At 42.7% G+C, this 19,432-nt stretch overlaps 4 protein-coding genes across 7 annotated transcripts; all 4 read left to right on the top strand.

The window, feature by feature from the left end:
- Positions 1-223: 223 nt before the first annotated feature.
- LOC135613138 (probable sugar phosphate/phosphate translocator At3g11320) lies at positions 224-3,861 on the top strand. Its single transcript, XM_065110173.1, has 4 exons — positions 224-947; positions 1,557-1,660; positions 1,842-2,070; positions 3,491-3,861. The coding sequence occupies exons 1-4, from the start codon at positions 480-482 to the stop codon at positions 3,635-3,637; spliced, it is 948 nt and encodes a 315-aa protein (XP_064966245.1). The 5' UTR covers positions 224-479; the 3' UTR covers positions 3,638-3,861.
- A 105-nt stretch (positions 3,862-3,966) lies between these two features.
- On the top strand, positions 3,967-11,664 carry LOC103986162 (uncharacterized). Of its 2 annotated transcripts, none has more exons than XM_065110174.1 (12): positions 3,967-4,072; positions 4,199-4,358; positions 4,481-4,745; positions 4,894-5,176; positions 5,284-5,416; positions 6,295-6,534; positions 6,632-6,732; positions 6,967-7,295; positions 7,381-9,394; positions 9,495-9,627; positions 9,720-10,123; positions 11,284-11,664. In XM_065110174.1, exons 9-12 carry the CDS (start codon positions 9,369-9,371, stop codon positions 11,501-11,503), a joined length of 783 nt encoding a protein of 260 aa, XP_064966246.1. In that variant the 5' UTR covers positions 3,967-4,072; positions 4,199-4,358; positions 4,481-4,745; positions 4,894-5,176; positions 5,284-5,416; positions 6,295-6,534; positions 6,632-6,732; positions 6,967-7,295; positions 7,381-9,368; the 3' UTR covers positions 11,504-11,664. The 2 variants fall into 2 exon arrangements, with proteins under 2 accessions (XP_064966246.1, XP_064966247.1); XM_065110175.1 differs by having other exon boundaries at positions 11,299-11,664.
- Positions 11,665-12,100: 436 nt separating this feature from the next.
- On the top strand, positions 12,101-14,877 carry LOC135611918 (uncharacterized). 2 transcript variants are annotated; one of them, XM_065107565.1, is made up of 4 exons: positions 12,101-12,280; positions 13,496-13,671; positions 14,220-14,409; positions 14,567-14,877. In XM_065107565.1, the coding sequence occupies exons 1-4, from the start codon at positions 12,193-12,195 to the stop codon at positions 14,779-14,781; spliced, it is 669 nt and encodes a 222-aa protein (XP_064963637.1). In that variant the 5' UTR covers positions 12,101-12,192; the 3' UTR covers positions 14,782-14,877. The 2 variants fall into 2 exon arrangements, with proteins under 2 accessions (XP_064963637.1, XP_064963638.1); XM_065107566.1 differs by having other exon boundaries at positions 14,573-14,877.
- A 794-nt stretch (positions 14,878-15,671) lies between these two features.
- Positions 15,672-18,566, top strand: LOC103986158 (internal alternative NAD(P)H-ubiquinone oxidoreductase A1, mitochondrial). Of its 2 annotated transcripts, none has more exons than XM_009404076.3 (9): positions 15,672-15,907; positions 16,042-16,630; positions 16,711-16,924; positions 17,028-17,188; positions 17,267-17,332; positions 17,426-17,589; positions 17,679-17,793; positions 17,891-18,070; positions 18,210-18,566. In XM_009404076.3, the coding sequence occupies exons 2-9, from the start codon at positions 16,043-16,045 to the stop codon at positions 18,363-18,365; spliced, it is 1,644 nt and encodes a 547-aa protein (XP_009402351.2). In that variant the 5' UTR covers positions 15,672-15,907; position 16,042; the 3' UTR covers positions 18,366-18,566. The 2 variants fall into 2 exon arrangements, with proteins under 2 accessions (XP_009402351.2, XP_009402352.2); XM_009404077.3 differs by having other exon boundaries at positions 15,711-15,907; positions 16,007-16,630.
- Positions 18,567-19,432: the final 866 nt, after the last annotated feature.

Below are 19,432 nucleotides of genomic sequence, written 5' to 3' on the forward strand. Positions count from 1 at the left end.
AGAGGGAGACCCCAGCCCACGTACCTGTCACCACGCAGCCCATGTGATCACACCATTTTACGTTTTCCTCCTGCCATCACAGCCTTTTGTTTATACTAAAAGGAACGCGCGGTTATGGTTCCCTCCTCGGTCCATTGAACCGGCTTTGGTTCGATATTCCTCGATTTGAACCGCACTGGTGCGAAATAATGTCTCACAACAAACAACATCTTCGTCCGGCAGAATTCATCAACGGCCATTTCTATTAACGAGCAGGAAAAGAAATCGGGAACACTAATCAACCGCCTTCGCCTTCTTTTATCCCTCTCTCTCTCTCTCTCGTATTAAAGAGTCAGATCCACCCTCACTGCCTCACCCCTCTGAAACCCCAATCTCCCCTCCTCCTCCCATCCAAGTACCGATCGAATCGGTCCGGATCCACCGATCCGGACCAGCGCAGGAGGAGCGGAGGGGAGGGGGAGAGGGAGAGGGAGGTGGAGATGAGCGCGAAGGTGGCCCTGTCGCCGGCGCTGGCGACCGGCCGGTTCTTCACCATCGGACTCGTCACTGCCTGGTACTCCTCCAACATCGGCGTGCTCCTCCTCAACAAGTACCTGCTGAGCAACTACGGGTTCAAGTACCCCATCTTCCTCACCATGTGCCACATGATGGCCTGTTCCCTCCTCAGCTACGTCGCCATCGCTTGGCTCAAGCTTGTGCCCATGCAGGCCATCCGCTCCCACCTCCAGTTCCTCAAGATCGCGGCGCTCAGCCTCGTCTTCTGCGGGTCGGTGGTCAGCGGGAACGTCTCGCTCCGGTACCTCCCCGTCTCCTTCAACCAGGCGGTCGGCGCCACCACGCCTTTCTTCACGGCCGTGCTTGCTTACCTCATGACTCTCCGGCGGGAGTCCTGGATCACGTACATTACCCTCGTACCAGTCGTCACAGGTGTTATTATTGCCAGTGGGGTGAGTACTTATATATATATATATATATGTATATTTGCTTATTAATCATGTCTGCAGCTTGATTATAAACAGAGCAGACAATTGGATTAATCCAGAAAGAAAAAAGGAGATAGATCCAGAAGAAAAGGATATTGCCTTAGAGGCTTCAGTGACCCTTAAATTCTTATGTAGAATGTTAGATTTGTGCAGACTTATTTTACATCAGAGTTCGTAATTGGACTTTATTTGCTTATCTTTATTATTATATTTCTTTATATTGGTGCGAATTGGGACGACAATCACCATGCATAATTAGATGTTATAATAGTAATCACTAATGTGGTGGGTATCTTTTTCCTTGCATGAGCTTATCCTGCATAATTGATCTTTGTGTGTTCATCCGTTAGATGTCTGGGTTCCAAAAACATTGAATTGTTTGAAGATGTCAGGCTAGTTCCTAGATGATTGATGTAGGAAAATAATCTGCTTCCGAAAATATGCAGTTATGTCGATGGTCATGTGGAGGATTTCTTCAACACATGGGTTTTAGGAAGTTATTATTCCTTTGTCTTTTCAGATTAAAGGCTAAAACATATGAGAACTGACACTCTTATTGGTTCAATTTTGCAGGGTGAGCCAAGTTTTCACTTGTTTGGATTTATTATGTGCATTGGTGCTACCGCTGCTAGGGCACTAAAGTCAGTGCTGCAAGGAATTTTGATGTCTTCTGAGGGGTAAATAATATATTTTCTCTAATAGTTCAGATATTCTTTCACAAATACTTCATGAAGCTTTTCATGTTTCATTTTTGTCATTACGTGCTCCAAGTTCATTTGGTTTTGTTACTAGAGTTTGTCTTGAGATATTCTAGAATATGCATCGAGTTATGCTCTTCTTTATTTTGTTAATGTTCAGGGAAAAGCTTAATTCTATGAATCTCCTCCTATATATGGCTCCGATAGCAGTAATTTTCCTACTTCCTACAACACTCATAATGGAGGATAATGTAGTTGGCATCACATTGGCACTTGCGAAAGAGGACTTCAAGGTTATCTGGTACCTCCTGTTCAATTCCGCTTTGGCGTATTTCGTGAACTTGACCAATTTCCTGGTCACAAAACATACCAGTGCTTTGACCCTGCAGGTACGCTTTATTGGATGTAATTTTTTGCTCATGCTGCCTTATGGTTTTTATGGCTTATGTTTTTGGCAATCAAACATTAATTAAAATAAGAAACTGCAACATGTCTTACATTCAAATTGACATTGAGATCTTGTGCCATCACACTATGCAGCTTCAATCATACGTAATAATCTGTAACTTGTTTCTAGATTGGGGTTTAATCAATAGTGTATGATTCAGTACATTGGGGGTTTGGATTGAGACAACATGAAACAAAGAATTAACACAGAGAAGATAGTTAGAAGTATAAGCAAGTATTCAGTTGCTGATGGTGTTGCTCAGTCTTGATTTCAGACACCATAACATAATTACCAAGAGTACAAGTCAGAAGTTCCAATTAGAGAAAAAGTGAGAGAAAAATTTCTTAGTTTTGGTCGATTTACAGAAAATGGCAATGGTAGAGATGGGCATCATGATCTATGGGTAATTTGCTCTACTGAACCACAAGGCAGATTCTCATACGTAAGCTGGTTGCAGTAGACTTCTTTGGCCCTGCATTGTGTTAGCTAGTTAAATGTTCACATTTGTTTGTTGAGTATAAGCTGTAATAAATTCCTGAAAATGCTGTGTGTAAAAGTTTCATTTGATATCACGATTGGTATTAGCATGGATATACATACTCTGGAGATTGATGCTGTGTGATATGGACGATAAAATTTTCCGTAAGAGGCTAGACATAAAAATTTTTGGTATAGAAATCTGTCTGAGAATTGTCATACAGATTCACAACAGGAAAAAATTTTGATGAAAGAGAGTAACAATTTTGTTGTAGCGTTGGTAGCTTGTATTGTCAAATAATACCAAGGGCATGTATTTGTGGCTGATGTGGTGGGGACATGATTGAATCGCTATGGATTTGTAATCAGAGACCTGATAGGTTCCGATGGACACAAATTTTGTTGTTTATATGCTTAGCTATATGTTTTACAAAGTTAATACTTTTCACATACAGATCAATCTTTACATTTTACCTTCTCCAAATAACCACCGATAAAGATTTTAAGTGTTTACTGTAAGAACATGTTTGTGTACGAACCGTGCAGCTCTTTGTAATCGGAGAGCCCACCATGCTCCGATCTTGTTGTGCTTTTCGTAAGTTGTTAACCAAACATCATGATCTCTAAGATCCAATCCTTGTATGCTTGGTTCAACAAATATGCATCGTGGAAGATTTTTGGAATGTACATCGGAATATCGAAACATCCTTTGCTGAACCATAGACAAAACTTCTTAGCTAAGTCAATCTTGTTAAAGGCATCTTCTCATGCAATGTGATTTCTCTGTCGCCTTGATATTTCTATCACATATAAATCATAATAATATCATGAGTTATTATGATTTCACCTTTTTTTGTTTTTGTTTTTGTGTTGTGTTTCTCAAGGTGCTTGGGAATGCCAAGGGAGCAGTGGCGGTCGTCATCTCAATTTTGATATTTAGGAACCCAGTATCTTTTACAGGGATGGCTGGCTACACCCTTACAGTCGTCGGCGTCATTCTTTACAGTGAATCTAAAAAGCTCAACAAATAGGGTGTTTCAGCAACACATCTCAAATTAATGCTTATTTTTATTTCTTTGAAATCTTGGGTAGGTTTCGTCAGAGATTTTGTTGTATACTTTGAATCGGGAGGTGGCGTCCGTTCTCCCTCATTTACTGTAAGAATCATTTACACTCGACTATTTTTTTTTTATTGTTCAAATTTTCTTGTTTTAGTGTAATGAATCAAATATATTTCATGAACATTTGCTCTCTACTATTACTCTTCTAGTTGGTATGATGGTTTCTTTACATTACTCATTCGATGTTGATCGATCAACGTATGATGGTTGGTTTGATTACTTGTAATCATGATCATTAGCTTTTTAGATTGTGGCGTCGTCCTATTCATTCAATAGGAACGCCGTCTCCATCCGTCTGATCCAAACCGACGACGGCGAGGATGAATCCAAAGGATTCTTCTATTGGTTAGCATCGATACACTAAATTCCGATTAATCATTTTAATATTGACTTTAAATGAAAATATAAATAAATAGTTTCATTTTGTTCTTTTTCCTTTACCCGCAATTTTGCCTATTTATTGAACGAAAGAGCCACCGCTCTATGCTGCTTTAAGAGTTTTGAGCTCTCCTTCCGCCCGCTCCTCCGACTCCCCGCCTGCCGTCGCCTCCAGCGGTCACCGGAGATCTCTCCACCTATTTCGCCGCCGTTATCATCCTACAGAACAGAGGAGTCCTTCGATTCGGCCAAGGTTACTACTCTTCGATCGCTTCTGTAGTTCTGGTTCCTCGAATCTACTTGTTCTTCGTCTCTGGTGCGTTCTTGAACCCCCGTTCAGATCCAGTCCTGAGCGTTTCGTCTCGATACGTGTAGTTGTTGATCTATGGGGGAAGCTGAGATCTGGTTTCTTCCATTAGATGCGGTCGGAGGATCTCGTGCCCTCATTTTGATCGTCGAAGCCCAAGGACATGTTCCGTAAGAACGATTCGGCCTTGTCCTGCTTCTGTCTCTACCTCTTCTTCCTGAAAGAGTGAAGAAGAATACGGACCACCCTAGCTTTGGAAGGGTGGTTCGAGACCCAGAAGAAGGTCGAGTTGGGTCGAGCGCGGCTGGTCGTGGAGCAGTTCCTTGGCAACAAGTAAGAAATCTGTGCTCGACTCCTTACTCATAGCCTGCCGTGTTATTTTCTTTCAGAATCAGGATGTTCTTGCACTTGCATGTCGTTTCCTAGTAATCAATTTGTTTCTTGATGCTTAAAAAGTCACAAGATGTTGGCTCTACCACAGCTTATATCTGTAGATATATCTGAGAAAGTCTTTGGTGCTCCTCCTTTGGCAAATAAAAAAAGATCACGGAAAAACTTTTCACCGATGAGAATATGGATGGATGTGCAGTGTCATGCATCTATCTTGGGTTATTCAACACCAATGTAGAAGCTGCAAGGTCCTCTTGAACATGGATTAGGGCTTATGACAAGGCTTCCATTAAAGTATGATGGAAGGGAAGCTGTCACCGATTTTGAGCCGAGTACCCATGAAGCAGAACTATTTCCCCAGGGTGAAACTGAAGGTATGGTCAACGTATCACAATCATTCTCTAATATCCTTCACTATATGTCAGTTCTCTGAATTAACTAACTGCAAGTGAAGTTTATCTACTGATCGATTGGAGTTCAGATGTTCTGAATTGGCTGCAGGCCATGCCATGGATCTGAAGTTGAGTACTTCCCAATCTGTTGTCCATGGTCCAAAGGGGTATCAAAATCTCGTGGGTATCCAGTTTGAAGCTTCTGATGTCAACAAAACAACGGTAACCACAAAATTTGTTATTCCTTTTCATGATCAGAGACTTGTTATCAGTTCGTTTTCTCTCTCGAGTGTTTCCCTTATAAATCTTGTGTTATTTGAGGCATCATGATACTATTTTTCATATTGACGAATTTTCTTTTCCTGTCATACCACTCGTACCTTCATTCATGTGTTCCTGTTTCAAGTCCTCAGGAACTCGATGGACCGTGTTATTCACAACATCTGTATACATTTTAGTTTCATTCTGCTCCAGCATTAACATTCTCTGTTTCGGACTCGAGAGTAATTCTTATGTTTGATTATATTTTTCCTTTTTTCATACTACAATGTCTTGTTTGGTTGCCAAGTTCATTGATCGTAGCTTTTATTGCTTGAAGCTTGCAGTTTGATGCGTGCGTAGCACATCTGGAGTGTCCTGTTTTTTCCTTTTGTTATAAATCTTCTTGTAGCTCCTTAAGCTCATAGCGTTTCCTGGGAGAAAGTGATTGAAGTCTGTGTGGAAGACGGTCTTTCCTTACTACAGCAGTTTTTTAAGGTTTATAGTCTTCGATGCTGTTCATCATTCAAGATCAGGTCCTCTGTGAAGAATATTGTTGCCAAAGAGATTAATTTGAGATAATAAGGGAAAGATTTTCCTTACTCATATATTCAAATCATGCACTAGTTTTATGATTGATTCTCATCATTTCATATTTGTCTATATCATGATCTTCTATCATACTGTACTGAATATTAACTGCTAGTAGCTGAGCCGAATATTTATCTACAGTTAAAGACAAAAAAACAGCTGAATCTGCTTTCACTTGTCAGTCTCTTGGATTTATTATGGAGTTAGATAACATGCCCGGTTGGTCTGACATCTGCTGTCTACAAATGCAGGTCAGAGTGAGATAGAAGGAGACTGTGGTTCGTCTGCAAGCTCCTGAAGTCTGGAGTTGGTCAACAACTGGGTCTCCTTCCCAATTTCCACTGTTCACTTCTGCAGCATCATCAGGATTCTCGAGGGACGGCTACTCTTTCTCCCCTGCACCCCCCCCTGCTTCATTCTCCATCGTATAGATTCACCGATTCACTGTCTTGGGAATTCAGATGAACAGACACCAGAATCAGTAGGGTGAGGTAGAGATGACACACCCGATTTCTCTGAAGAGCGAGCTCATCCTCCTCTTCTCACCCAAAAAGCTCAAGATAATAAACACCCATGTTCTTTTCTCAGGTTTGGAGCAGTCAAGTGATTCTTCTCTCTGGACTTTGGGTTTGCCGCTCAAGATCAGAACATTCCATGCTCACCTCAGAGGCCGCAACTCGTCCCTGTCGGTAATACTTTTCCCGTGTCTTCTGATGCAACTGCTTTCCGAGTTGTCTTAGTTGTGAACAACTACGTCACTGCTTACATAATGCGAATCGTGACTGCTATTTTTATATTGTCATTTAGAATCAATCACAGATGGAATATGTTTTTATTTTGTTCTTTTATTCAGAGTCTTAAATTACATTATCTGCCTGATAGATTAATTGATCCGCTCGCTCCTGGTTGCGCTCCACCTCCAGGTGGAGGAGAAGGCGGACGTCATGGAAGACAGCGAGTCACTGGCGATCTGCCTCTTGACGTCGCCTCTACGTGGGTAGGGGGTTCCTCTCCCGGTCGCCGGAGTCATGGTGGCTGCCCATCGATCTCTCTTTGCAAGACAGCAGAAGCGAGAGCGGATGGATGGTGTTCGTGAATGAGACGAATGGAGTAGTCACATAGTACATGCACCTTCAAAGAGAAATGGATTGCACGATAACAAAAAGATGCAAACGATGTGGCTGTTTGGGGTCATCCAATGAGGCTGTGATGATGATGCACGCATTAGTGACGGCCGACATGCACACAAACTGTGAGCTTCGTATGCCAATAAGTATCTAAATCTGACACAGTTCATCCGTATAATGGGGATATTGAATTAAGATCCATGTTTGCAGGGGGGATGAGATTTGGGGCAGAAGGAACAAAAGGAAAAATCCCACAGTATCATCATCATCCAATTCTGTGCGCACCAACCATTCCGAACAGAACTAACTGCATGGTTAATGAAGAAGGAAGCTGTGGCGATCCCCTGCCCGGACCTGTTTCTCTTTTCTATGCACAAGAGGTGTTGCCGTCGTGGAGATTTGGGTGGATCAAGAGCCTTGGGTGTGCTGAATTGGATGCTAATCGCCCTCATAGCTGGAAGCGTAGCCGCTCGCCGACGGGGTGGCGTCTGCGGAGAAGGAGCGATCGCCGTCGAGTTTGTGCTCCTCCCTGTTCTCCAGGGCCTTTGGGATGATTGCTCGGAGCAAATCCCCAAAGATTCTTGCTTTCACCTGGCCTCGCTTCGGCAGCGGCCTTCCCTTCCTCTTGTTCTCAGGGACTTGCGATTCCATTGCCGGAAGATGGGTGAGCGGAGCAGAGGACTGCAACGAGACCAGCAGCGGGAAAGAAGCTCGAAAAAGAAGAGTTGGTTGGAATCCGTGAAAAAGTGTCGATGGAGAGAGGATCGGAGCTGTCGATCTCTTATATACTGCTGAAGTCTGGCTGTCGGTTGAAGATGATCAGCTGCCTTGTGGCGCAAGCTTGCAGCTCGACGTTAGCAAGTGGAGCCTTGAAGCTTCCAAGAGAAGTAGATGGAGTTTGTCTTATCCGAGAAGTCTCAGTCGAACCCTGTGACTCATTCGCACAACAAGGTGATGGTGGTTCGTGTTCTCTACAAGAAACTGCATCCTCTGTGTGTCAACCGATATGTCAGCTGCTTTGACGTAGCGATCGTGGCAGATCGGCCCCATCAAACTCGAACCAGTTGAATCTTGACAATTTCTTCAAGACTGAATGAATGCACTAATCGACCGCAATGAATGCATCGCCGTCGGTCTCCGGAGACGACTTCTTCAAACGGAGCTCAAAATTTGACACCTTCTCGACTTCAGCTGTCCGTGGAGTCCACGCAGGAGTTTGCTGCCCGTACGCGATGAATCTGCTCACGCACGCACTCTGCTCATGGACGAGAGACGGTGTGCAAAGCGAGAACCACATGCTCGATGAGTATGCGGAGAAGAAGAGGCTATCGAGATTCCACTATGTTCTGGTCTTGCATGGTCGTTTGGTGATTCCCATTTCACGCATGACACTTTGGGAACTGTACTTGATGTTCCACAAGGATCACATGCTCCTACCGGTGTCGTCTCTCCCGGCCCGTGAACGAAGAGAGCTAGAAGATTGCCATTGCAGCTTGGCATCGCCCAATCTTTCTGGTCCACCAAGTCCAAAATCACATTATGGTTGCCCTGTTCCGGGAAACAGGACATCCTGCAAAGGTGGATGAACTGCTGTCGAAGGAGGTCGTGATGAGTAAACCATGGCATTCCTCCAAGTGCGTGGCCCCTATGCTTCGACTCCAAGTCAAGCCAGTAATGAAAGATCCTTATGCAGCAGCACCGATCATGCTTCGTCGCTCGTGCCTGCCATTTGGGCTGTAGAGAAAGAGTAGCAGACGGGACATAGGAATCGAGCACCGAGCATATTGATCGACTCTAATTCGATGCGTATAATTCTAAGACCAACGTTCTGTTGTGATGATCGATGAAGCATCCCCTGAGCCGTAGCAGAAGATTGACCACATCGAGTCTTGGATTTGTCTTCAGGACTGTGCTAAATCCCGTGCATTTGAGATAGCAAACTGAGGGACCAAACTACATGACTCGGCTCACACGATCGTCTCTGGCCTCCGAAGCCATCGGAGAGTCTGGTTCCTTGTCCTGTGAAGCGCATATAATGAATGTTGATTGTCCCAGAGTTGGTGGAAGAACAAATTAAGGACACAGAAGAGTGAGGAGAACTCGGCTGACCTCTGCTATTAATTAGATTTTGGTCTTCACCCTCCATCGACTGCCACAAGTCGCCCAACAAAGTGCAGGGGAGTCAGAGACGGAACAAGATGCTGGCCTCAAACAGGCAATGCAGGTAGCGGAAGCCTCAGTTTCTCCGGTTCATCCTGCATGGCCTTCTGAAATCCATTTGATTCTAGTTGAAGGTGACGGTAGCTTTCCCTTTCTGTTGGTAGAACCAGGAGAGGCATGAAGGAGCGGATGGAAGATGAAAGGTTGTGGACCGTTGCATGTTTGAGAGGGAGGCTGCTGGCGGAGAGAGTGGCTTCCAAGGCTGCCAAGGAGGAAGCAGAGAAGCTGGCCAAAAGGGTTTGTATGCTATTTCTCAGCAACAACAGCATCAAGAAGGACAACGCCTTTGCCTTTTTAGTGTGTCTCCGTTTAACTTGTTGCTTTAACAGTTGGAAGAATTAGAGAGGAAGCTTGATGAAGAGATCAAATGCAGGGACAGGGCTGAAAAGAAGCTCAAGTGCGCCATAAAGAAGTTGGAGTCTCTGAAGGTCTCGGATGGCAGGGATCAAGCGGACATTCCCTTGAGCTCCGTGAGTTCTTCGTCCTCACAATGCTTCTTGGGCCAACAGAGATTAGACCGTGACATGTCTGGCTCAGTGACTGCCGATCTGGTACATGGTGGTGAAGATGTCAAAATCATCCCGAGTTCTTCAGGAGATGATGCCTCGGGGAGATGGCCAGAAGAATCGGATCACCAGCTGGTGTATCTGAAAGAGACATGGATTTCATTAGGGACTGCGAAATCTCAATACAAAGGTTGTAGTCCCAAAGAATGGGCTACTGGTGCTTTGAGGTATGTTTCTAAGTGAACCAGTGATTCTGCTGCTTTGCCTGATGAATCATTTCCTCCTCCTGACATTTCTATTGCCAACATGAAAATAGAGGTTGAAATCACTGAAAGATATCCTACCTCATGTCAAGTTCTCTGTGTGAGTGTGCTGGATCTCGAAGAAAGCCTCACTTTTGCACCTACATTGTTTCGTGCAAAGCTCAATCTGCACACCCCCCCCTAAGCACTGCACTGTGCCTGATTAGTCCATTGTAAGATCTCAAGTAACTCCATGTTATCACCACTCGATCATTGTCCCCGAGCTCCTAAAATATTTTGTTTTATTTATGGTTGTGTCTTCTCTTGGAATCGTAAAGGATATTTCTTGATAGATTGTTACCACCAGAGTAAAAATCTATTGTGACCATTGCCTGTCTGGATAATGATCTACTAATATGTGAATCATACAAGACCACCGAGCATATGATCTAACCATAGCAGATGTGCTACTCAAAGACCAACTTTTGCCGGAGGAGCTGTGTGCTTATTAGGAGCCATTTCTGCATGTTATTGATCAGACCCTTCAAGATATCATTTGCTTCATACAAATATGTAGTTTCTATTTCACCTTCTTCTTTCCTGTTTTTATCTTAGAAAAATTCTTGAGGTTGTATACACCATGGTTGTCGAACGATAAGTCGATAGAAGACATTATACGCGTACAAAGAGAAAGTGTTTTACACATTAGTTGTTAGTTTTGCAAAAAGCAAAGAACTCATTGGAGTAAGGTTTAATTGATGCTTTCTTTTTTATGCGTCTTATCGACAAAACTTGCATTTATATTTAATTGTTATTTAGGACAAACCGAAAGCGTACAATTATATGGTACTTTGATATTAGTATGATTTCTTGTGTCTTTCTCCATATACTTGTCTCCACACTTCAAATTTAAGTGTATTGTTTCATGAAAACTTGTATCGAGACACCGAGCTACTTTCATTCACAGAATTGAAGAAGTACATTCACTTTGTCTACGAAAAGGAGTTGAAGAATTAGGATATTGCAATGAAATTCTTGCGAGAAATGGGAATGATACATTAGAAATTTATGCAGCAGAGAGTTGTATATATCAAAGATATTCCTAACCTAATGATAATTAGTCGAACCTTTGAATCTTTGAACAGGGCATGTTCTTGCAGTGATGACAAGCAAGAAACATCAGCAGACGATGAGGCGGAAAGCGAAGACAATGTGCTGGCTCTTGTTGCAGTAAGTAGGCAGCTGGACTTGGAGGCTGGTAGATTGGAGATCAAGGACAATGTGCAGGGTGTTCTTCTCGCTCTGAGAAATGTCAAGGAGCTGTTGCTGCAGTCTTTAGTGAGGAGAGCCAACACTTTCAATTAGTCTTCAATTTTTTTCCCGCGGTTAAATGTAATGATAGCATAGTTCCCCCATCAGGTTTTTCTTTTTCCCCAATAATTTGGCTTTCTGAGTGTTGTGTTTGTAGAAATGATTGTCTCGACTTCACAAGCATATTAATTTTGAGTGACTTGCAGTTCATTCCATTGTTGATAGCAAAACATATCATTGTAGTGAAACAGATGTTTCCTTTTTTTGTGTCTGATATGATGCAAAACACAGATTACATTTTGACATTTTTGATCGAGAATCGTAGCTATGGCTACGAATATTTTGTCGGTTTATCTATCTCCAATAATTAATTTTTGTTGATCATATCGTATTGAAATTTTTCGATATATTTTTGACATTTTTGTTTGTTGTTCCTAAATATTGAGATTCTTCCTTTTTTTTTTTCTCTCTCGCCACAGTAAATAATTAATGGTTCGAAGTTATTTTAATAAAAATAATTATTGCAAACACAGAAGGAAAAAAAAACAACGAATTTTTCGGTTTGTGGGCTCCACCGGAAGGCTCCAATGGGCCAGCGTGGCAAGTACGGGATATAGAAACGGGTAGAGGGAGTAATTGCCCCCTCCTAATTCCGACGTCTCGAAGAAGGGGGAAGACCTCCTCGCCACCGCCTCCTCCTTCCCCTTCTCTCGACGTTCTCGATCCGCTTGCGTTCGATCGATATGCAGTCTCGACGCCTGGTGTCTTCGTCGATCCCGATCTCTCGCGCCGCCCTCCTGATCGCTCACGTCTTCCTCTGCTCGCTCCCTGGTAACGCAAAACGACTGTTCGTTGCCCTTTTCTTCCCTCGGTTTCTTGCCCTACATCATGGTTCCTATTCTCCTGCGAATTCCTTTTGTTCTCGCATATGCAATCTCGATATCATCTTGGTCTACTGTTTCCGCCAATGAGCTCGAATGAATTTGCCTGGTGCGAAGTAGACACAGATCTGTGCGTTACGAATCCTTTTCTTCTTTTGTTGCATTTTATGTTTAGAGGAGCATAGTAGCGAGCCGATTAATCGTTATCTTTTGGGCTGAAACTGGAGGTGCAAGTTCACGCCTTTGTGATTGTTGGCTCTATGGAGGAAAGGGAGATTAGGAGATTGATGTGGATGATTCTTATTGGAGATAGAATTGGAATTAGGGTCGTTCCAGGTTAGGATGCGCTTAGAATTAGAATTAGAATTAGGATTGATGGTGAAAAATCTGTGAAGAAGAAGTTTGATCAGGCTTCCAATTATTTGTGTGCACCGGTGGATCGGCTTCGAATTCACACGTACATCCACAATAAACTCCCATAGTGTACGATGACTACATTCAGAAAGAAATAGTCTTAGGGATTAGCTCAGCTTCCTAGATGATATATATATATATATATATATATATATATATATATATATATATATATATATATATATATATATATATATATATATATAGGTAAGGTTTTTCCTTATGATATCTTCAAACTAGATGATCTAACACCTCAAGAATAATGCAATGGAAGGTCAGTTTTTAAAAGGAAGAGAAGTATATGAACTAGGTTTTTGAAATAGAAAATTTATTATATTTTTTGGTTGTCGATGTCGATGGAGAGCCTTGGTGTCACAGTGAGGTTGCTCCTCCATGACCTGGGTGACTAGGGCTCAAGTCATTAGATTAATTTATTTAAAACTATGTACCATGATCCCCCCTAGAGCCATAGTGGTTGGAGTCTCGCATGCCAGGTTCACCCTTTTTGTTACATTTTCTTAGTAAAAGGTAAAAAATGAATTGAATCGTAGATAGCAATTCCGAAGTTCCAACAATTTTCTGCAACATTTGGTGGCTGCCAGACGAACCATATTAATAGTACTGTGCAAGATAATTGCCCATGGTGTTGAAATGTTGATCGCCTATATATTAACATTGAAGTTGTGAAATCTTTTTTGTTGGCTTTTATTCTCTTTTTATTTTTTGATAGCTCATGACTTTGTTTTAACAGGAATCCTTTCATCGAAGTTTGTTATCCTAAGTTCAATAAAGGTATTCACTACCCATGAATGGCTACCTACAAAACCAACTATTTATTTTCATTGTCAAGGAGCAAACGAGACCATGTTGCCTGATGTGAAGGAAAAAAACTTCCTGTACATTTTCAGTGGCGAAGAATCTTGGCAGGTAAATGAAGATCATATTGGTAATACCATTTTCAAGCTTAGAGTAGCCTATAGTATCTTTACAAAATATTAAGCTGACCTTGCCAGAACTTTTGCTACCTTGTTTACGTTGCTTCAAAATCCAAGCAGGAAATCTGTTTTTCCTTTTACTTTTATGCTGTCAATAAGGTCCTGCAATTACTTTCCTGCCAATGAATTACTTTTGTTGATGCATATCGCAAATTGGTAAGTTAAAAATGGATGATACTAATACACCTTAGTTTCGTTCGAATCTGCAGGATTTCTTGCCTTTTCCATAACTGTACTCTCTCTTTATTGCCTTCCTCATGTTAGGACTCTTACCTGCCTCGTTTCTGTGATAATTTGCCCAAGGGTTTCTGTCCCGTTAGCTCATTAATCTACTGAATCGTTGATGTAAATGCTTTTATGAAACATTTTAGTTCCGCATCATGACCCGTATCTACAAAAATGATTCAGTTTAGTGGAGTTAGTAAACAGGGACCAAGTAGAGAGGCGACTGATGATGGTTCATTCTCATGTTGTTTTCAGCCTCTGACAGAACTTCCAGAAAAGAAATGTAGAAGATGTGGATTATACGAACACAACACTTTTAAACCCGATGATGTCTTCGACGAGTGGGAGCTGTGTCGTAGCAATTTTGTTGATGGAAAATATGTACGTCTCAAGCACAACGAATTCAACGCCACGTTCCTATGCCCTCAGTGCACTGCTTTAGGAGGTGAGTGCTTTTTATATGTTCTTCCACATCGATCATACATCAGCTTTCATACATTGGTCCCATACATCATCTTGGCTATGCTATGTTGGATGTTGGGATAGAAGAAGATTGTTAGACGAGTCCGAAAATGATCAATGATGAAGGAACAAACTTGTAGTTGCAGGGATGACTTCTTGGAAGAGAAGGCAGACGGTTCTGCTCGTAATAGTGAGCATATTTGCTGCCGCTGTAATGGCTGCAGGCGTGGCAGCCGTGTACAGATACTGGCGAAAGAGGAAGAGGGAACAGGACCAGGCTCGATTCTTAAAGCTATTCGAGGAGGGTGATGACCTTGAAGATGAACTGGCTCTAGGAAATGCCATATATAAATGACATGTGAGAAATACCCCTTTTTGTTTTTTTGACTTTTGTACGTTTGCATCCCAAACGTAAAGAGAGGTATATATATACGTATCTTCTTCGAGTGCACGGTGGGGTAGCTCTAGAAGAAACACTTGCACTATTTTTCCCCTCTTTTCCAATATTTGAATAAATAAACGTTGGATAATTAATTTTTTGAATAAATATGAGAAATACATGAATAAAATTTGTTTATATAATATCTCGATTAATTTTACATAAAAAAATATGTAAAATTAAGATTGACTTATAAAATTTGAGCATGACGAGAGATTTGAATAGAAAATAATTATTTATGGATGAATTTGAAGGATAAAAATAATCTGTGAATTATATTGGATCTTAATGTTAATATTTTAAATAATAATAATAATAATAATAATAATAATAAACAACATCAAATTAAATATCACATCCGACATGAGTTTCACCTGCTGATCGATAATGCAACTCCATCGTTTCCTTCATGTCGGTGGGAACATCAATGCAAACATAAACACAGCTGTCTCTCGCGTGCCACTTCTCTCGATAGCTAATTAGTAGTGTTATACGGAGGAAGAAGACGAGCCGGTGGAACGAGGGAATCTGAATCCACCCACCGACGCACATTGCAACGTGTATTCTGCTTGCATCTTGATTGCCATCATCTGTCGAGATTTGCTAGAATCCATCTGGTGATGTTGACCAATTCTTTTCTTTTGCACGTTAAACACTTTCTTTTGGGCGTAAGTTCTTACGATTAGTTCCGTGTCAACAAACGCACAGGTCGCCGTCGTCGTCAATCTTGGCGTCCGCAGCCTACGGACATTGGCCAATGCCCGGTGGGGACGGCCCCCACTGAGGTGATTTCTCGGGATTCCTAAGGGGAGGTTTATTTTGGTGTGGCAATTCCGGAACAGGAGGACTCTCCTCGGGATTCGGTGTCCTACTTGACAGCGGATTCGCATCGCAGACGGAGATTGCTTGTGCGCCAAGTTTCTCGCCGTACAAATCCGGGCATCACTTTTCCTCTTTCTCCTGCATGTTTGGTGCCAGTCTGCTGCCATTCTTCGTTGACGGTCTCACCGCCTTCCTCTCGGTGTCATCTATTTACTGCCAGGTAAGAACGAGACGAAGGTTGTGTTCTTCCCTTTCGTTCGTTCCTTCTCCCAAATTTTGGGAAGCGTCTTCCGGATCCTTTATTCAGTTTTCACAACAGGTTTCTTGCTTCTTTTTCTGCTGCGTTTGCTGCAGCATGGCTTTATCTAAGATCGCCAAGACCGCATTCAGCCGATCTCAGGGTAGAATAGCCGCCGAGAACTGCGTGCACCGGATGGGGCTTCTCCGCCGCGGCCTTCCTGCTAGTCAACCTTACCACACTTTGCTTCCGAGTATGATGGCAAGCGATGGCTTCTCTCGCATCAGGAGAGCCGATGTTTTCGGTGTCGAAAGCAGGGGAATCAGCCACACCCCGTCCCGCGAATACCCGCCTTCTGCTCAGGCGATCGAAGATGATTTGTATGTGGAGGCTGATGGTGGTGCGAGGCTGCCAGGATTGGAGCCTACGAAGCCTGGTGAGAAGCCGAGGGTGGTGGTTCTCGGCACCGGATGGGCTGGCTGCCGGTTCCTCAAAGGACTGGACGCCAAGCTTTATGACATCGTCTGCATCTCTCCCAGGAACCACATGGTCTTCACGCCCCTGCTTGCTTCTACCTGCGTTGGCACGCTCGAGTTCCGCTCGGTAGCTGAGCCGGTGGGCCGGATCCAGTCTGCTCTGGCCGGAGCCCCTGATTCCTTCTTCTACCTGGCAAATTGTACGGGGATCGACACGGACAAGCACGAAGTGAGATCCACATGAACCTTCCTCTGTTTCATCGTGCTCATGTTAATAGATCGAACTCATGTGATGATGGATCGGAGTAGGTGCATTGCGAGTCTGTCCCAGGCACCGGGCTGCCTTACGACCCCTACCGCTTCAAGGTTGCGTATGACAAGCTGGTTATCGCGGCCGGTGCAGACCCTCTAACCTTCGGCATCAAAGGAGTACAACAACATGCAATGTTTCTCCGTGAAGTGCACCATGCTCAAGAGATACGAAGGAAGCTTCTTTTGAACCTGATGCTCTCCGAGTCTCCGGGTAAGTTGTATGGATTGCAGTGCATTGCAGAGATCCGCCTTCTTCGCGCATACTTCGATGCTCATCGACTCGGTATCCGGTTGTTGTCTATCTATGATCGCAGGCATATCAGAAGAAGAGAAGAAGCGTCTTCTCCACTGTGTTGTCATAGGAGGTGGCCCGACCGGAGTAGAATTCAGTGGTGAACTGAGTGACTTCATCATGAGAGATGTACGCCAGAGATATTCTCATGTAAAAGATCACATTCAAGTGACTCTCATAGAGGTACGTACAGCTTCGGCATCTCGAATCGATGTTTACGATCTGGAAAGAAGTTGCCGATCGTTTTTGTTTTCTGAGCAGGCAAATGAGATCCTATCATCGTTCGACATCGGATTGAGGCAGTACGCAACAAATCACTTGACGAAGGTGAGCAATATGCTCGTCATTTTAGTGAACACGAGGTAGATTTTTCCTTTTTCTGTGGAGCAACTGAATCATCGGTCACGAATGGTGCATCAGTCTGGAGTTCGTCTCGTGCGAGGTGTGGTGAAAGAGGTGCTGCCGGAGAAGATACTCCTAAGCGACGGAAGTTGTGTTCCTTATGGTCTGCTCGTTTGGTCCACCGGAGTCGGGCCCTCCGAGTTCGTGAAGTCGCTCGACCTTCCCAAGGCTCCGGGCGGAAGGTCAGTACGGCATGACGATCCTTTAATTCGTGTGGTTTTTCTTTCTCTCTCTCTTTTGCAGGTGTGATTGCGGTTTTCTATGTGTGCAGGATCGGAGTCGATGAATGGCTTCGCGTTCCATCCGTGGAAGACGTATTTGCACTGGGAGATTGCGCAGGTTTTCTGGAACACACAGGGAAGCCGGTTCTTCCTGCCCTGGCTCAGGTCCCTCGTACTCCTCCGTTCCTCTTCTTCGAGATAGATAGCATGACGAATCGAACAACTGTGGATGCTGAAAGTTGCCAACTCCTCTTGCAAACAGGTTGCTGAGAGGGAGGGCAAATATCTCGCCAACATGTTCAACGAGATTGGGAAGCAGAACGGTGGCAAGGCGCACTGCGCCAGGAACATCACCATGGGGGATCCCTTCGTCTACAGGCACCTCGGAAGCATGGCGTCCGTTGGGCGCTACAAAGCACTGGTCGATCTAAGACAGAGCAAGGTACGATGCATCTCCTTCATGTGAATCCAGGAAGGTGCCTAAGAATTGCCTTGGGAAACAACCATGAGAGCTTCGATCACGGAGCACATTGTCGGCGTACACGCAGCCTCACATGCTGCTCTTTAACTTTGTTGCGCAGGACGCCAAGGGCATCTCCATGGCCGGGTTCATCAGCTGGTTCATATGGAGGTCTGCCTACCTGACGCGTGTGGTAAGCTGGAGAAACAGGTTCTACGTCGCGGTGAATTGGGCCACGACTCTGGTATTCGGCAGGGATAACTCCAGGATTGGATAGGTCCATCGATCGCAATGCTGCACGCCGCGGAGGCAGCCAAGTTTTGGGAGCAAAAAAATCCTACGCTCGAAATCATCATTTTGTTTTGTTTTGTGTTTCTTTCTGCTCAATTTTTTTAATCCAAAAGAATTTATTTGTCGTATTTATATAAAAAAAATCCTCTAAAATTGATAATAAAATCTATATGTTGGTTTCTGATTATTATGTTCTTACGGTGGCAATGGCGACCTGACTGGAGTTTTGTGTCGAGCTTTATTTTTATTGTCTTGCATAGATCGAGCGCATGCTCAAAATATTCCATTGAGATCATTATAATATTTTCGTTGATGTTGCAAATATTAATCAATCAATCAGAACTCGTGAATGATCCTATCAGAAAATATTCTTTACATTATAAGTTGTTTGTAAATCCAAATTATAAATATAATGCTGTTCAGATTTATTTTTTTCTTTTTTAATCCTTAACATTTCATTTTAGATTTCTTAAGTCTTTCAAATTTGATAGGGGACTACTCTAACTCATGACAGTCCACCCGTAGGTTCGCGATAAATTATTATCCGTTTTAGACGGTGGTAAGTATACCCATAATTTTGTCCTTTCGAATTATATGAGCTCCAAAAGATGTTTTTGAGGATAAGTAAAACTAAATGATTTTATCATGATTGATGATAGTTTGTTTAATCATACCTTTTACTAACTTCGAATATCATCGAAACACTTCTTACATATACAAATTTAAATTAAGTTATATTGTTCCAATTATCACCAACAAGAAAGCTATTATGTGCACTGATGAACACATTTAGCACGTATTAATTGAGAAGTCAAAAAAATTAAGATATTTTATAAGTACTAGATTCATACTATTATTATTATTATTATTATTATTATTATTAGTATATATATATATATATGTTTGCACACAATTCGACATTAAACCTTAAATTCTGAATTTTTTTTTAAATAATAAATAATAACTTAAATATGCTAAATTCGACATTAAATCTTAAATTCTGAATTTTTTAACCCTCAACATTTCATTTTAGATTTTTAAGTCTTTCAAATT

The sequence above is a fragment of the Musa acuminata genome, chromosome BXJ2-5 (assembly GCF_036884655.1).
Source record: "Musa acuminata AAA Group cultivar baxijiao chromosome BXJ2-5, Cavendish_Baxijiao_AAA, whole genome shotgun sequence".
In the NCBI taxonomy this organism is placed as follows: Eukaryota; Viridiplantae; Streptophyta; class Magnoliopsida; order Zingiberales; family Musaceae; genus Musa; species Musa acuminata.

Coding starts and splice junctions, on each gene's coding strand:
- LOC135613138 (XM_065110173.1), top strand. CDS start 480: ATGAGCGCGAAGGTGGCCCTGTCGCCGGCGCTGGCGACCGGCCGGTTC. Junction 948..1,556: donor GTGTTATTATTGCCAGTGGG/GTGAGTACTTAT, acceptor TCAATTTTGCAG/GGTGAGCCAAGTTTTCACTT. Junction 2,071..3,490: donor CCAGTGCTTTGACCCTGCAG/GTACGCTTTATT, acceptor GTGTTTCTCAAG/GTGCTTGGGAATGCCAAGGG.
- LOC103986162 (XM_065110174.1), top strand. CDS start 9,369: ATGCTGGCCTCAAACAGGCAATGCAG. Junction 9,395..9,494: donor GCCTCAAACAGGCAATGCAG/GTAGCGGAAGCC, acceptor TTCTGTTGGTAG/AACCAGGAGAGGCATGAAGG. Junction 9,628..9,719: donor CAGAGAAGCTGGCCAAAAGG/GTTTGTATGCTA, acceptor TTGCTTTAACAG/TTGGAAGAATTAGAGAGGAA.
- LOC135611918 (XM_065107565.1), top strand. CDS start 12,193: ATGCAGTCTCGACGCCTGGTGTCTTCGTCGATCCCGATCTCTCGCGCC. Junction 12,281..13,495: donor CTTCCTCTGCTCGCTCCCTG/GTAACGCAAAAC, acceptor TTGTTTTAACAG/GAATCCTTTCATCGAAGTTT. Junction 13,672..14,219: donor GTGGCGAAGAATCTTGGCAG/GTAAATGAAGAT, acceptor TGTTGTTTTCAG/CCTCTGACAGAACTTCCAGA.
- LOC103986158 (XM_009404077.3), top strand. CDS start 15,830: ATGTTTGGTGCCAGTCTGCTGCCATTCTTCGTTGACGGTCTCACCGCC. Junction 17,590..17,678: donor CCCAAGGCTCCGGGCGGAAG/GTCAGTACGGCA, acceptor CTATGTGTGCAG/GATCGGAGTCGATGAATGGC. Junction 18,071..18,209: donor TCGATCTAAGACAGAGCAAG/GTACGATGCATC, acceptor TTTGTTGCGCAG/GACGCCAAGGGCATCTCCAT.